The sequence below is a fragment of the Typopeltis vanoorti genome, chromosome 15 (genome assembly GCF_054136105.1).
Source record: "Typopeltis vanoorti isolate ZY-2024b chromosome 15, IOZ_Tvanoo_1.0, whole genome shotgun sequence".
NCBI classification, from domain to species: domain Eukaryota; kingdom Metazoa; phylum Arthropoda; class Arachnida; order Uropygi; family Thelyphonidae; genus Typopeltis; species Typopeltis vanoorti.
Genome location: NC_143563.1, coordinates 30,854,717 through 30,869,299, shown reverse-complemented (window position 1 = coordinate 30,869,299; position 14,583 = coordinate 30,854,717). Strand labels below are relative to the sequence as shown.

General features: G+C 37.9%; 1 protein-coding gene across 3 annotated transcripts in view; it reads right to left on the bottom strand.

Moving 5' to 3' along the window:
- Positions 1–14,583, bottom strand: part of poe (E3 ubiquitin-protein ligase-like protein poe) — an 801,929-nt gene that overhangs the window by 174,691 nt on the left and 612,655 nt on the right. For all 3 annotated transcript variants that reach the window (XM_090405892.1, XM_090405894.1, XM_090405895.1), the window contains 2 exons: positions 9,359–9,882; positions 421–593 (listed from right to left, as the gene is read on the bottom strand). In XM_090405892.1, coding sequence (XP_090262018.1) covers positions 421–593; positions 9,359–9,882 — 697 coding nt within the window. The remainder of the gene's footprint in view (positions 1–420; positions 594–9,358; positions 9,883–14,583) is intronic.

The window sequence follows — 14,583 nt, the reverse complement described above, 5'->3', positions numbered from 1 at the left end:
ATTGCATATATCATGTGGCATGAAACAAGAACTCTGGTCTCATATATTTATGCATCTATACTTATTTAATAATTTTTGTATATAATCATTATAAATAATATTCAATTATTTAAACTATTTATTTTTTGTGCTTGGAGTAGTTTCTAACTTCAAGAAAGAAATATTTTAAATACAGTTCTTTGTTTTTAGTCTCAAATCAGTAACAACTTTTCTCAAGGATAAATCTGCTCAGATTTTCATGGCACTTCTATCATAATATCTACACATTTTATAGATATATTATTATTATGTAATATCTATAATATGGCTTAACTGGTACTTTGAGTTTTCATTTGCTCTTGAAAGGAGCAAATGTGAAATGAACAGCATAAAGTTAAAACACAAAAGAATGACATGTAACATTTCATTCAGTATCCTTACCTGTAGCTTTAACAGTAGATACAGATTCCACATTTTCTTCTGTCTGTTTTTTGCCAATTACTGGATCTGGTCTAATAAGCATTTGCAAAATCTTCAAACATGGAAGTGTGATGCTTTCCATTACCACTGGGCTCTTAGCATTTACACCCATCAAAAATAACTGCATTACACATCTATAACATATATAAATTTAAATTAATACAGCAACTTGAAATTATCATAATTTATTATCATAATCATCATTTTTTATGGGACCCCCTCCCCATGTAGCTCAGTAGAAGTGGCATTTGCACTCTACAGCACTTGACCCCCATGATGAAAGACTTGGGTTCAAATCTAGTCACTGACTAGAGGAACATTTTCTAAGCCTTTTCTCGATTGGTTCCAGAGTTAGTGGATCTCTGGTTCTGGCATGGGCAAGCAGGTTTTTCGTCCCATAAACTCAAGAAAATCAGCTGTCGAACCCATACTATTTTCAGACATTAAAAATATTATGTTAGGGGCCACAAGATGGTGACACTTATTTATCTGTCTTCTTCACTGCATACCGATTAATTAGTGATAGCCTTGGGCTAGCTATCCCTGATTGGCTACCAGTGGAGATTGAACTGCCCACTTCATCTCCAAAAGTTAGATAGGGCTAAAATGGCCTTGCCTACTCCCTATGCGGGAACAAAAAAAGGCATTAGCTATTTTTTAAAATTTTTTTATGTGAATCCAGATCATGAAAAGTTGTAAAAATATCATAAAAAAGTACTGTGGTGGCAAAATACTCCACAAATCCTGCTCTGAAGACCAAACATGGAACATTTTTAAGGTACCTTAATGAGAGATAATCTCAACGTAAAAACATTCACAAATGTCCATGCCTTTAATATGGTTCAAACCTGCAGTCTACTGGTTAGTGATTGGGGACACTATCCACTTATATACAACTACAATCTCTTTATTTCTACTATCAAATGATAGTCCATTATCTCCATCACCCATTTTATTATATCCCCAGTGGCAAACCCACCTTTTGCCTTCCAAATTTTGAAACCATATACCTCATGGCAATGAACTGGTAGCCCAACTTGTCTGTCAATACAGAGACTATTCCAATCCTTATGAGTACAATAATAATTTTACATCATCTACAGACAAAATTCTCATTTAAATCTCTCAGTGTTAGGTGTAATAATATTACACCTAAAAACACTGTGGTACATCCAGTTACCAGTCTTTTCTGGTACACTGTTCCCCCACATACAACTTGCTGATGCCTATCAAAGAAACAGTTAATTGCCTATCCAATCCTATCTGCTCCAATTTAAATACCAATATGTCAAGTGACAATCCATCAAAATTCTTTGCAAAATCTAAATACACAAATGTATGTGCATTTTCCTTATCCAATACAAATCTCATCCCAGTGTAATACATCAATATATTGGAAAAGCACAATCTTCTCTCAACAAATCCATGCTGCACCTTGTATGGAATTCTGCTGCAGATAACCTAATTTTAGATACTAGTTTCCATCAACTGCTCTGACATGTTAATAAAAACTATAGATATAAAGACTGGTCTGTAATTTGGAATTTGTTTCTTCAATCTTGGCACCTGTCTTTGGGAAGTGAAATAATTGTGCTTTCCTGCTCCTTTGGTACTTTACTTGTTGCAAGGTTCTTCTTAAGCAAGCATGTCATGGCTGCTATTGACTCCCAGGAAGATTTTCTTAAAACATAGTGATATCTGATCAGGTCCTGTTGTTATAGTAACATTTAGTTTACTTAGTTTTTTTAATATACTTCCTGCTGATTCATTGTTAGTCCCTCCTCCACCCTTCATTTCTTATTGTGACTTGCATGATATCACACTCAAGAAAATGAAATGCTCCTTAAATTGTTCAATTACACTTTTGCAGTGGTTACCTGTGAAAACTTTCCATCAACTATTATCATCCTTTCAAAAGGACTATCTGGGATTTTTCTCAGCCTGATTGGTTAGGTGTCTTATAACTTTCCTTGCAAACTAAGTCACCCCCTCCTCCCCATCCCAACTTGCTCTTTATACTTCTGGTGTAATCTTTCAATGCTTCTGTTATACTTCTTATTTGATTATTGTCAATTACTTTATACTTCCTTCCATACTGCCTGCCTTTATCCAGACTGTTTGATCTCCTGACCTATGGAACAGATTCACACATTGCAGCTATTAAATCATTCTTGACTACTGCCTAAGCAGCACTGATCTTCTTTCTTCCTAATTTCTCCTTTTATACTGTCAGATGCTTTCATATGGCTGGCCACCACCCAAATGATCTACTTCAGAGCTGGTGTTGCAGGCAGACCAATTCAGTACCCAACAATATCATCCCTGCAATGATCAAATCCAAGACCTCAATATCTTCATGTGCATTGTTACAACTGCCTAATGCAGTTAGGCAGATTCAGGAAATTCCCTTAGGAATTAGAGAAATTTCTTTTCTTACTCCTAAATGCTATTTCTTCACATTAATTTATATTTCCATAATTAAAATCACCCAAACTGACAAACTCCACTTGCTTGCTAAACCACTTTACCTATGTATTTCCTATTCATCACATTGCACACTACCATACTATGCCAACACTGAACTAAATACTTCATCCTGTTTATCTTATAATATGCAACAAAACCTGCTAGTTTTCTTAATTTCCCTCCACCCAACTGCATTTCATCAATCCTATACTTGAGAAGTAGAGAGAAGAACCTGCAGCACATCGTGCCATGTGTGAAGAATAGGTGAAGATGGGGAAAGAAGTTTGACATTTTTCTTGAAGAGTTGGAAATTATAGTTGTTTGAGAACATTTCATGAGAAAGGCTGTTTCAGAGGACAGATGTAGATGGAATAAAAGAGGAACAGAAGAAGCAAGTTTGGAGTGTTTGCAGTCATACAGAAAAAGGATGTTTGGCATCAGCCTCAATCAGCACAAGAAATTTCTACTTTAAATTTGATAGATAGAACCTATGGTACTCATAGGTTCTGTCATAGAGTAGCATGAGTATATACTATGACTATATACTCATGATACTATTATCTATGAGTACCTATGATATCTATGAGTATCATAGGTACTCATAGATAGAACCTATGGTACTCGTGCCAGAGGTGGGACATGTTCGAGAATTTTGCTGGCACATCAACAATTTACAGGTGATATCCTTTTATAAGCTTATAAATTATTCAGCTTTTTTTTTTAACTGTTACAATATGTACAAGTTAAATTTTTGTTTTACACGAGACGGCAGCTATGAAGACGTACATATAATTGGTGAAATCGCGACCCAAAGACAAAGGCAACTGACAATTGTTGACTAGAAATGCTAATTCTCTTCAACTGAATTCCATAACATCTGAAACTGTCATAACAACATTCACTAGATATTTCTTAGTTTTAACACATTCACGATGGAGTGTCATTTATCATTCTGATGGAACTTCTCATTACCAGTGGGCTCAACCCAAACAATATGATGCATCAGATACTGTGTTTCTGATGCATCATATGGCTTTGCTTGAGTCTATACAGCATAGTTTCTGTGAGAGGGGACATGTGATTCATTAGTTAGTGCCGTTTTTGTTCCAGCTGTCAGTAATTGCACTATTTGTTGAGAAATATATTACACAGACTGCAATAGGCTCTGTACCTTATTCAGAGATAGAATAAAACTACTTGTTTTTCTTGCATCATGCCCTCCCCAATAGTATAATAGCTGTTTGGGAGGGCATGTTGTTCACTGTGGAGAGAAAGGTACTATTGCCTTGATGTGAACATGTTCAAACATTAAATTATATAATTAGTTTAATCCTTTATCCAAGTGTAAACAAACAAATTTTGCGCTTGACGTATCTTCAGGACTGGGGCAACTCCTGGCAAAGGTAGACTGACTTCACATCACTTACCTTAGTATCCCATAATGCAAAGCACAACTCCTTGTGGACATGTATAATGCTATGCATAATGGGAAGGGTCACTACCCAGACCGGTTTAGACCTTTATTGAGGTCTCTTCAGTGGGAGCCAGACCCAGAGGTGATACCAAGCTTGAAGCAATGCAGAAGTCACATTTTCCTATACCAGTTGCCAAAAGGTGTCACACTTCCAACATCTTTCTCTAATCCAGAGTTATTTAATAATAAGGCATGAAAATATGACTTCTGCATTACTTCAACCTTAGTACCACCTCTGGGTCTGGCTCCCACTGAAGAGACCTCAATAAAGGTCGAAACCAGTTTTGGTAGTGATCCTTCCAATTATGCATACCATTATACATGTCTGCAAGATATGCTTCGCATTATGAATACTAAGGCAAGTGAAGTCAGTCTACCTTTGCCATGAGTTGCCCCAGTCCTGAAGATACTTCAGGAGCAAACTTTGTTTGCTTACACTTGGATAAAGGATTAAACTAAATACATGGGTGGTCTCAAAAGTTCTCGGCCTCAACCATAAATGGCAACACTATTGGCAAGATGTTTTTTTTTCTTCGAAGTTGGTACATCTGTCATATAAACATCCATGTGAAATTGCAAGTCACATTCTATCAAGTAGTTTGTTTTATACAGCTGTATGAAGCAAAAGTGTTGTCTCGTCTCTATCCCTTGAAATGGATAAAACTGAGTTTTGTGCGGTTAAAAAATTCTTTGTAAAAAAGGTTTAATGCCAAAAGAAATTCATTCAAAATTCATAGGCACTCTTCTTCTTAGTTTTCAGCAATTAAGAAATGGGCTGCCAAGTTAAACGTGGCCGTACCATCCTTAAAGATGATCCACGTGAAGGACGTTAAAAAGTGTAACAACGCCAGAAATCATCGATCAAGTGCACGATATGATATTAGATGACCTGGCAAGTCAAAGTGCGTGAAATTGCTGAGACTATAGGCATTTCAAAAGAACGTGTAGGACAAGATGGATGGCCTCATTTGAATGGATTTGGTGTGCGGAGACTGGAAAAAGTGTTGCTGAATGAAGTGAAAATGGATGTGCAGAACCAGGGAAACTAGGGCTACCAAAGGGGGGAGGGAGTGGATATGCAGACATCACTGAGACAGTTGAGTGTAAGAATGTATATAATGTACCCGAGCCAGTACTAAGGACAAAAAATGGGAATGGGTTATTTAGAATAACGCATCAAGATAGGGATGGGACAAACAGATCACTGCATTTCATGTATACTAATGCCAGGAGTATTAGGAACAAGAGGGAAGAATTTTTGGCCTTGATTGGCTCTTCCTGGCCACAGGTTATTGGCATTAGTGAAACATGGCTGACGGAAGATGATATAGTTAGTGGGATAGAATGTGTAGGTTAGTGTGTTTAGGAGGGACAGAGAGAATAAAATGGGGGGAGGGATGTTATTGATGATAGCTGATGAACTGCAGCCAAGGAGAATTGAAGTTGTATCGCAGGATAGTGAAAAGAGCTCATTTGAGGCTATTTGGTATGAGATTGAGACTGGCAGAATAAAATATACAGTTGGGTGCTGCTATAGACCAGGTGATGGAATAGATGGTGGAGATAGTATGCATAGGGAAATTGATGAAATGAGTGGAAGGAGGGTAATTATTATGGGGGATTTCAACTATGGTAACATTGATTGGAAGGAGGAGAGGACACATGTAAGGAAGGAAATGGATTTTATTCAATTACTAAGGGATAATTATCTGAGACAGCATGTAATTGAAAATACTAGGGGTGTGAGAGTGCTTGACCTGGTAATAGCATCTCAGAATTTGACTGTAATGAATATGACCATGCTGCCACCTATTGTTGAGAGTGATCCTAAGGTCCTGGGAGGTGGCTAAAGGTGTGGAATTTTCAATTAAGACAGGGTATATGTGGAATTACTGTGCTGGCAAGTATGACAAGCTTAGGAGATTGCTTGGATCAGTGCCATGGCATGTACAACTGCAAGGGCTGGATGTCGATAGAGCATGGGAAGTGGTCAAGGAGCATTTACAGGAAGTTATGGCTTATTGTATACCTAGGGTGCGAATAGTAAAACAAGTAGGGGTTAAATGGATGAATAACACCATTAAGCTTGAGCTGCAAAAAAAGAAACAACTGTGGAGGGAATTTAAAGAAAGGGGTGACCTGCAGGCACACGAACGGTATAAAGTGCAGGCCAGAAGGGTAACGAGTGTGGTAAAAAAAGCAAAAGCGGATTATGAAAGGAAACTAGCCATGCAAGCTAAAGAGAATCCCAAACAGTTCTTTCAATATGCTGCAGGCAAGAAAAAAAACTGTACATGGCAAAATGATTTTAAGGAATGACGATGGTAAGGAGGTCACTGAATCAGTCGATATAGTGGAGTTACTGCGCGAGAACTTTGCAAAAGTATATCATCCAGGTGGTGACATTGAAAAAATGAAGGAACCATTAGTTTATACGGGAATTGTGAAGAATGAAGTGGAGGTGAATAGTCTATTACAGAACCTTAATGTGAATGCATCTGTGGGATTAGATGGTATACCGGCACAGGTCTTGCGTGAAGCAACTAAGGAATTATCAGTGCCCCTGACCATGTTGTTTGAGTCTCGGGTCTGGTTTAGTCCTGAAGGTGTGGAAAGAGGGGAAAATAGTTTCACTTCATAAAGGAGGATCCAAGACTACGGTTGCAAATTACTGATCGATCAGCATATCAGGAGTCGTTGTCAAGGTCTTGGAGAAAGTAGTCAAGGGAAAAATACAGGAATGGATTAATGAAAATGAGATACTGTAAGGGGGACAGCATGGCTTTGTGAAGGGTAGATCATGCCTCAGTAACTTGCTCAAGTTTTATAACAAGGTGACAGGTGAACTGGATAAGGGTAATTGGTTTACAGTGATACTGCTAGATCTGGCAAAGGCGTTTGACAGGATACCACATGGAATTCTAATCCATAAACTACAACATATGGGAATGGATATAGGGTTGGTGAGATGGATAGGTGGGTGGTTGATGGAGAGATATCAAAGAGTAGTTTATTCAGGAGTAGAGTCCGAAAGACGACCTGTGACTAGTGGTGTGCCACAGGGTTCTGTTCTTGGACCACTGCTGTTTAATCTGTTCATTAATGATATCGGGAAGGATCCAAGAGGAACAGTTCATTTGTTCGCTGATGATGCAAAGTTGGGTAGGGCGATAATGAATGCAGAAGATATCAAAATCTTGCAGGATGATTTGGATAGATTGGAGTTCTGGGCTAAGGAGAATGGATGTCAATTTAATGTGACAAAATGTAAGGTTATGCATTTTGGGATGAAAAGATTAGCAGCAGTATACCACATTGGTGGAACTGTACTCAAGAAGATTGATGAGGCCAGGGACTTGGGAGTGTTGGTGGACAGGGAGATAAAGTTTAGGGGGCACATTGCAAAAGTAGCTAAATCAGCTAATCAACTCACTTGGTTGTTGAAAAGGAGTTTGTGAGAGGCGAAAACTCTACTACTTTCACTTGAGATCAAAAAACTAATAGAAAAGCCTTCATAAATGTTTCTCTAAGAGAAACTCACCAATGAAGGGTTGTAAACCTATTGCACATTTAGTACCATTAGTGGGCTAAGGGTTAGATATATGAGATCTAGTAGAAAAAGAATAAGTTTTTATTTTTATATCATGACAATTGGCAGCACTTTTGAACCAAAGATGACATAGTATGTTAGTGATTCCTGTTCTTTTCAGTACTGTTTCTTTCCAGTTTCTCGTCAGTAGGATAAACATCTGTTGAGTTATTGTGTTCTTAGAATTGTATATCTGGTGTGTTCATGAAAATGGAGAAGTGAAATCTTGAACACTGTTGTGTGATTAAATTTTGTGATTAAACTGAATGATGGAGCTACAGAAATGTTTGATAAAATTAAGTGGGTGTATAGCAATGATTTTTTATCACATGCTCAAGTGTTTAAATGGTACAAGATGTTTTTAGAGGGGAGAGAAAGTATGGAAGGTGAGCAATATTTGCACAATTTTTTGATAGCTCTAGTGTGGTCCACCAAGAATTTGTACTTCTTGGAGGGAATGTCAAAGTTACTACAAAGAAATCCTTGAAAAGTTGCAAAAACACATCTTATAGGTGCATCCAGATCTTGTGAATGATTGGATCTTGCATCACAACAATGTGCCTTTTCATTCTGCACTATTTTCAATTCACAAGTATTTAGCCAAAATAATGCATTCCGGTGTTCAAATGTGTGGCTTTTTTTCTCTTCCTCAAGCTTAAGAACCAGATGAATGGTACTCGTTTTGAGACTAGAAATCATCCAAAGAGCCACAATAGTGGCCATAAACGAGCTAACAGAAAAAGATTTTCAATCCTATCATGCTGCATGAAAGGAATGTTGAAACTGGCACATTCCATGTAGGGTTTTGAATACATGATTTTATACAAATTTTGTTTCATTACTTTTCTGTTAGACCTTGTACAGGTTTTCTGCATTACAGACCAACCATGGAACTTTTTTCAAGCCACTTCAAGTGTTCAATAAGTAGAGTGGTTGTCTCATACCAAGCAATGAAAATTGTCTATCACTGAAAAGCTTTCACAAATGTCATGTCAGAGTGGGATTCAAACCTAGAGCCTGTTTTTGTTGAACAGCAAGTATGCTATCCACTTAGGCAACTAAAGTTAGCATATCCTACACAAACTGAAAGGTAGGTTTTTCAAAATAAATGGCACTGCTGCTTTTTTTTTTTTTTTTTTTACAAATGAACTGCAGAAGCATACTGTGGCTTGCATTAAATCAGGAATTACTGGATAATCCTAAAACTTAAACCATTAGACAAGTTTCTAATTATAGGCATTCATTGTTAAGCATACATGGCACGAAAGAGTGACATGGAAATTATTAAATCAATATAATTAAACTTCAATAAAAATTTAAGATGTATTATCTGTTTAATTAATTTAAAGTTTACGTATTTTGCAATTTACCTTAATCTTTGTTCCCAGCAAGAATCTTCCTTTTGAAGGCTACTGGCAAGGAGGGCCACCTCATGTCTAACTGCAGCAGCAAGATCAGGGCTAGGAAGATGTCCCTTGAGTGCAGTAGCAATTTTATCCATTAGGAGACTATTAAGGTCAGCTGTTGCACGTGGATTATCTCGAGTAAGAAGACATACCAACTGACGTACCTCGTGCCGTACTTGTACAGATCCATGGCGAAGGTTATATGCCACTAATTCTCGGATTAATCCTTGGCTGCACAAAATAGGTCTGTAACGAGAGCTAATAGCTAGTGCTCTTAGCAATGTGATGCAGTGTTCGACAGCTGAACTTGCACAACCATAACATTTTCTTGATGAACTATTAGGACCATGTGCTTTACTTTCTTCCTGTTTGGAAGTTACATGAAAAAAGCTGCTTGAACATACAGGAGTTGCAGGAGTCATTGGTTTTATTCTTGTTTCTCTTTGGCGTCTTTCATAGTCTACTAGTTCTTTTCGTGATGCCAAAACCTAACACAGAAACCAACAAACAAACAAAAAAAGGTATGAAGGCAAAAGAGACAAAATTGCCAGGAGAAGATAATATTTTTACTAGATACTTATTAATTTGTTATATGCAAATCAGCTGTTATAAAAGAATACACATTACCTGTAAATAGAACAAGTAGCAATTGTAGCATGCATTTTTGGTAGGTTGGATAATATATTATATTTGATAAGAAATTATATTCTCATTTTCATCTATGATTTACATGGTAAATATGGATAATAAAAGATGGTACCAAAGTATTTCACAACTAGCTATTAGAATGTAAGAGTAGGCATCTCATTACCAAGTAAAAAAAAAAAAAAAAGGTTGTGACAATGTTTAAGTACACAAAATGTACATCAATGTCTTGCAAGGAGTAAGAAAAATATTTTTGTGTCCATCTGGAAAAGACCAAAAACCTATACACATTACATTCAAGGTTGGATAATCATAACTAAATCAGAGTTTGGGGGTTTGGGTTTATTGATGAATGGCTAAGTGAGGTCATATTGCACAAGGTTCAGGCACTGCAAAAGGCATAAAAAAACATGACAAATATAACATAAAGAATACATAACAAATGATGAAGTTCAGTATATGCATAGAAAATAAATTGAGAAATATGAGGGTGGTTCCATAAGTTTCCGGCCTGACTAACTTTTAGAGGTGATAGAAAGAAAACAAATGTGTCACTTTACAACAATCTCCTTTTACTTCAACACACTTTTCACATCTTAGAATTAACATTTCTACATCCTTGAAAAAATAGTCTGCAGTTTTGTCTGCAAAATGGTCTAAAACTGTATCTTTCATCTCACTGTCATTTGCAAATTTTCTTCCTCGAAGGTCTTTCTTCAGTTTTGAGAAGAGGTAGTAGTCAATGGGTGCTAGATCTGGGCTGTAGGGTGGATGTTCAATCTCCTGGAAGCCATACTCCACTGCAGCCTTGGCAACAATAGCCATATGGACTGGAGCACTTGTGAAGCAGGCAAACAACATGACAGCATTTCTCGTCTCTTCTCCTTTATGGCGTCATGCAGTTTGTGCAGGAATAAAGCATAATGTTCTGCATTCATGGTGGTATTCCTTTCCTTGAAGTCAATCGAGAGAATTCCCAGGCAATCCCAAAAGATTGTTGCCATGATCTCGGTGGACTGAGTGACCTTGGCTTTTCTCGGTGGTGCTTTGCCTGGTTAGAACTACTCCATGGATTCCCTTTTGGAAGGAGGATCATAATAAAGGACCATGGTTTCATCCCTGGTGACAATGGATTCCAGCACTTCTCTATGATTCCCTTGGCAAAGCTCTAAAAACTTGCAGGAACAGGTCACACAATGTTCCTTCTGAATTGAAGAGAGAAGTTGGGGTACCTACCCACCTTGCACTGTCCTTCATGTAAAGCCTCACCCTTGCTGAGATTTCTTTGAGCTTCAGCCATCTGTCATTGAGCAGTTCCTCTTCAACAAGACACGTTTTCCTTGGTCATCACTTCCACAGGCTGACCATCAGAAGGATCATCTTCAATGCTCTCTCTTTCAAGGCAAAACTGTTTAGTCTATTCCTTCACAGTAGAATATGAAGGAGAAGCTTCCCCATCAACACTATCCAATTGCTGTTTGATAGCATTTGAAGAAAGCTCTTCTTTGATGAAAAACTTTTATCACAGCACAGTACTCAATTTTTTAACATTACAGCCACTTAGTATGTCACGTGTTAGTCAAATGAGTGCTTCCAACTGATTGACGTAGGTATAGAGATTGAAACTCATACTCTAACCTCCCGATAGATGGTGCTATCTGTCACTCATGGCATTTTAAAATTGGTGTGAATTTTGTATGTCATGCCCGAAACTTTTGTAACCTACCTTGTACATTCTGCTAGATGTAATTACATAAATGAAATCTCTATAAATATTAAAAACTACATGCACCCTATTCGAGTCAGAGAGGATCTGTTTGGATATATTTGTCATCCAGGATAGTAAAACTGATAAAATGAAGACAACTTGCTTAGGAAAACAAATGCTATAGATCTCAAATCATTTGCATAGATTGGTAGAAAACAACACTACGCTGCTCTGTGCATACATACACCAAAGAGCTGCTGGCAGGCCGAGGATGGAGCAACTTCCTTAACTGGCATAGCAAAAGGCAATTTTTCTATTGCAATGCTGTCCGCTATAGTGTATCTAATACAATCTGTCCAAAGGGGGTAAATGAGAGTCTGATGAGTACTGTGCTGATCATCCTAATGTAAGGAGAAAAAAATGTATATCTGCATAAGGTGATCAGGCAAAGACTATTTTTAGAATAATGCTAAAATGACAGCAACTGGTGTTGACGTAAGCAAGAGTAGGTTCATTTACTTCAAAATAAAGGCTGAAGAAGGGGGGGGGCAATGTGAAATTCACTCACTAAAAGTTATTTTTCCTCGTGAATGTGAATAATTATAGGTATGACTCATAATCAAGCTTTGAACAGATAAGTGTATGTTTGGAGTGGAGGGTTTAGTTCAAACACTGATCAGTCTCCTCATGTTCCAACAGCTAGCACTTCTGTACCCAAACCAATAGGTCTGGTCTTGAGTTCAAATTTGTAGGCCTAGTTGACAAAGTGGCTAAAGTACCCACTCTCCAATCAATAGGCTATTGGTTTGAATCTTGCTGTGGTCATGGATGTTCATGAATGTTTTTAGATGGGAGATGACTTTTATCCAATGTGAGATAATATTGTTCCACTTATTGGAGATTTATTTTTATTTTATTTTGCAAACTTGGCACTGAAAACAGGGCTACATACCACAGTCCCACATGCAGGAACAGAGGAGGCCTAGGTCCCAATAATATCCTATGCAATCCAACTCCAGACCAGGGGATTCAAGAAGTCATTCTCTAGTAAGTCATGCTAGAGAATTCCATGCTGCCAGTGTGCCCTGCAAGGCACACAAAGAGTATCTTGAAATCAGCCTGAAAGTCCATGTAACTCTGCTGATACCATACACCTTTAAAGGATACAGTTGCAGAAGTAAATTTTGGTATGATGTATTTTCCTGGAGAAGCTGTACCAAGTCTTGTTTTTCAGCATAGTAGGTAGCTTTTTCATGATGGAGAGTAGTGAGTGGTCACCCAGCACCCACTACTTGTGTGTCAATAATGACTAACTCATCTCCTCTCTTTACTATGTCAGGCTCCCTTAATCCAATGTTGGTCCTATAGTGGTGTTCTACTGCTGTGATCTAACCTCTGTTCTTCAACCTATTCTCTATAATTCTCATTACCGTATCATGTCTTCTGACAGTACTCCATGTTTGTGATAACAACACTGAGCAACATGAGCCAAAGTTTCTATATTATGACAGCGTGCTCTACAGTCTTGTCATCACTTCTTCCCTGAGTTGTATGAGCTCAAGTTGGCAGAGCACTGATTCTTGTCCTAATTAAATCTATATATTCAAAACCAGGCAGGAAGCAAGTCCCATCCTTGATTCATGAGAAGGAACATGTTTAGATTCTTGTAATGCAGATCCACTGACTGAATGGTGCAACATTAAAGCCCATCTTCTTTGTTCAGCTGAGGCAGTCATAATCAGTCTTTCTATCAAGCACCCATCCAGATCTATGTTGATAATCATCCTTAACACATGAAGTCCTAGTGGCAGAAAGACATAATTCTGAATTTGAAAGAAAAAATTTCTGTAATCTGGATAAATGTAATCCAGGCACTAACGGTGCAATGAGGGAATCCCGAGACCTCCATGATTTACAGGCACATCATGAGAAAGACATAACCATGAACAGACTGTGCATTCATCTGAGAGAGGAACTTTCTGTAAGACTAAACTTCTGGTAGAGTCTAGGAAGAAGGAAATAATTCAGAATGAAAACCATCACTTGAGGTTTAAGTAGAGCTTTATGGAGAGAAAAGATTGTAGAGTGAATGGGAAAGAGGAACAGCCTGTCGTAGAGAAAAAAACACCAATATATCTCCACTCCTCCAGAACCAAAGCAGAATGCAAGGACATGCCATGTAGGGAAAAACTCAAAGTTTTCAACCTTCAATTTCTTATCTCTAACTGAGGGGACAAGAAAAAGTGCACTTGACTTTGTCACACTGATGTTTAGTTCTTAAACTTGAAGGAACTTGACTGCTTGGTTGAGGAGTTCCTGCAAGCCTTCTCTAGTAGAGACTATGAGTATGAAGTCATCAGCAAATGCCATAGCATTAACAGTAGTTGTGTTGTCAAGATAGCAGTCAACATGGCTTGCAAAGAAACTCATCAATGATACAATTAAAGAAAATAGGGGAGAGAGAGAGAGAGAGAGAGGGGATCTCCTTGGCATGTAGTCCCCTAAGTGCTGGGATGCACATCAATTTAGAGCCATGGGAAGCAGATCTCTGATAAGGAAAACTTCTGGACATCCTACAACAGACAGAGCTTGAGGTATAGCTTGTAGGGACATACTATCAGCAGCCTTTTGGAGGTCTGTGGATGCCATAAAGAGAGGTCAAGGTTTGGCATCTGAATTTAGAGAGAAGAGAGGAATGAATGATAATGTTCTCAGCACAGTCATCTCAGGGATGAAGACTCTCTGCTTAAAATAATGTTGAATGTATGACTGAGGAAAAGTTGATATCATAGGGCTCTGTGAAGTAAGATGGGAATGAATAGGTGATTTTTATAGT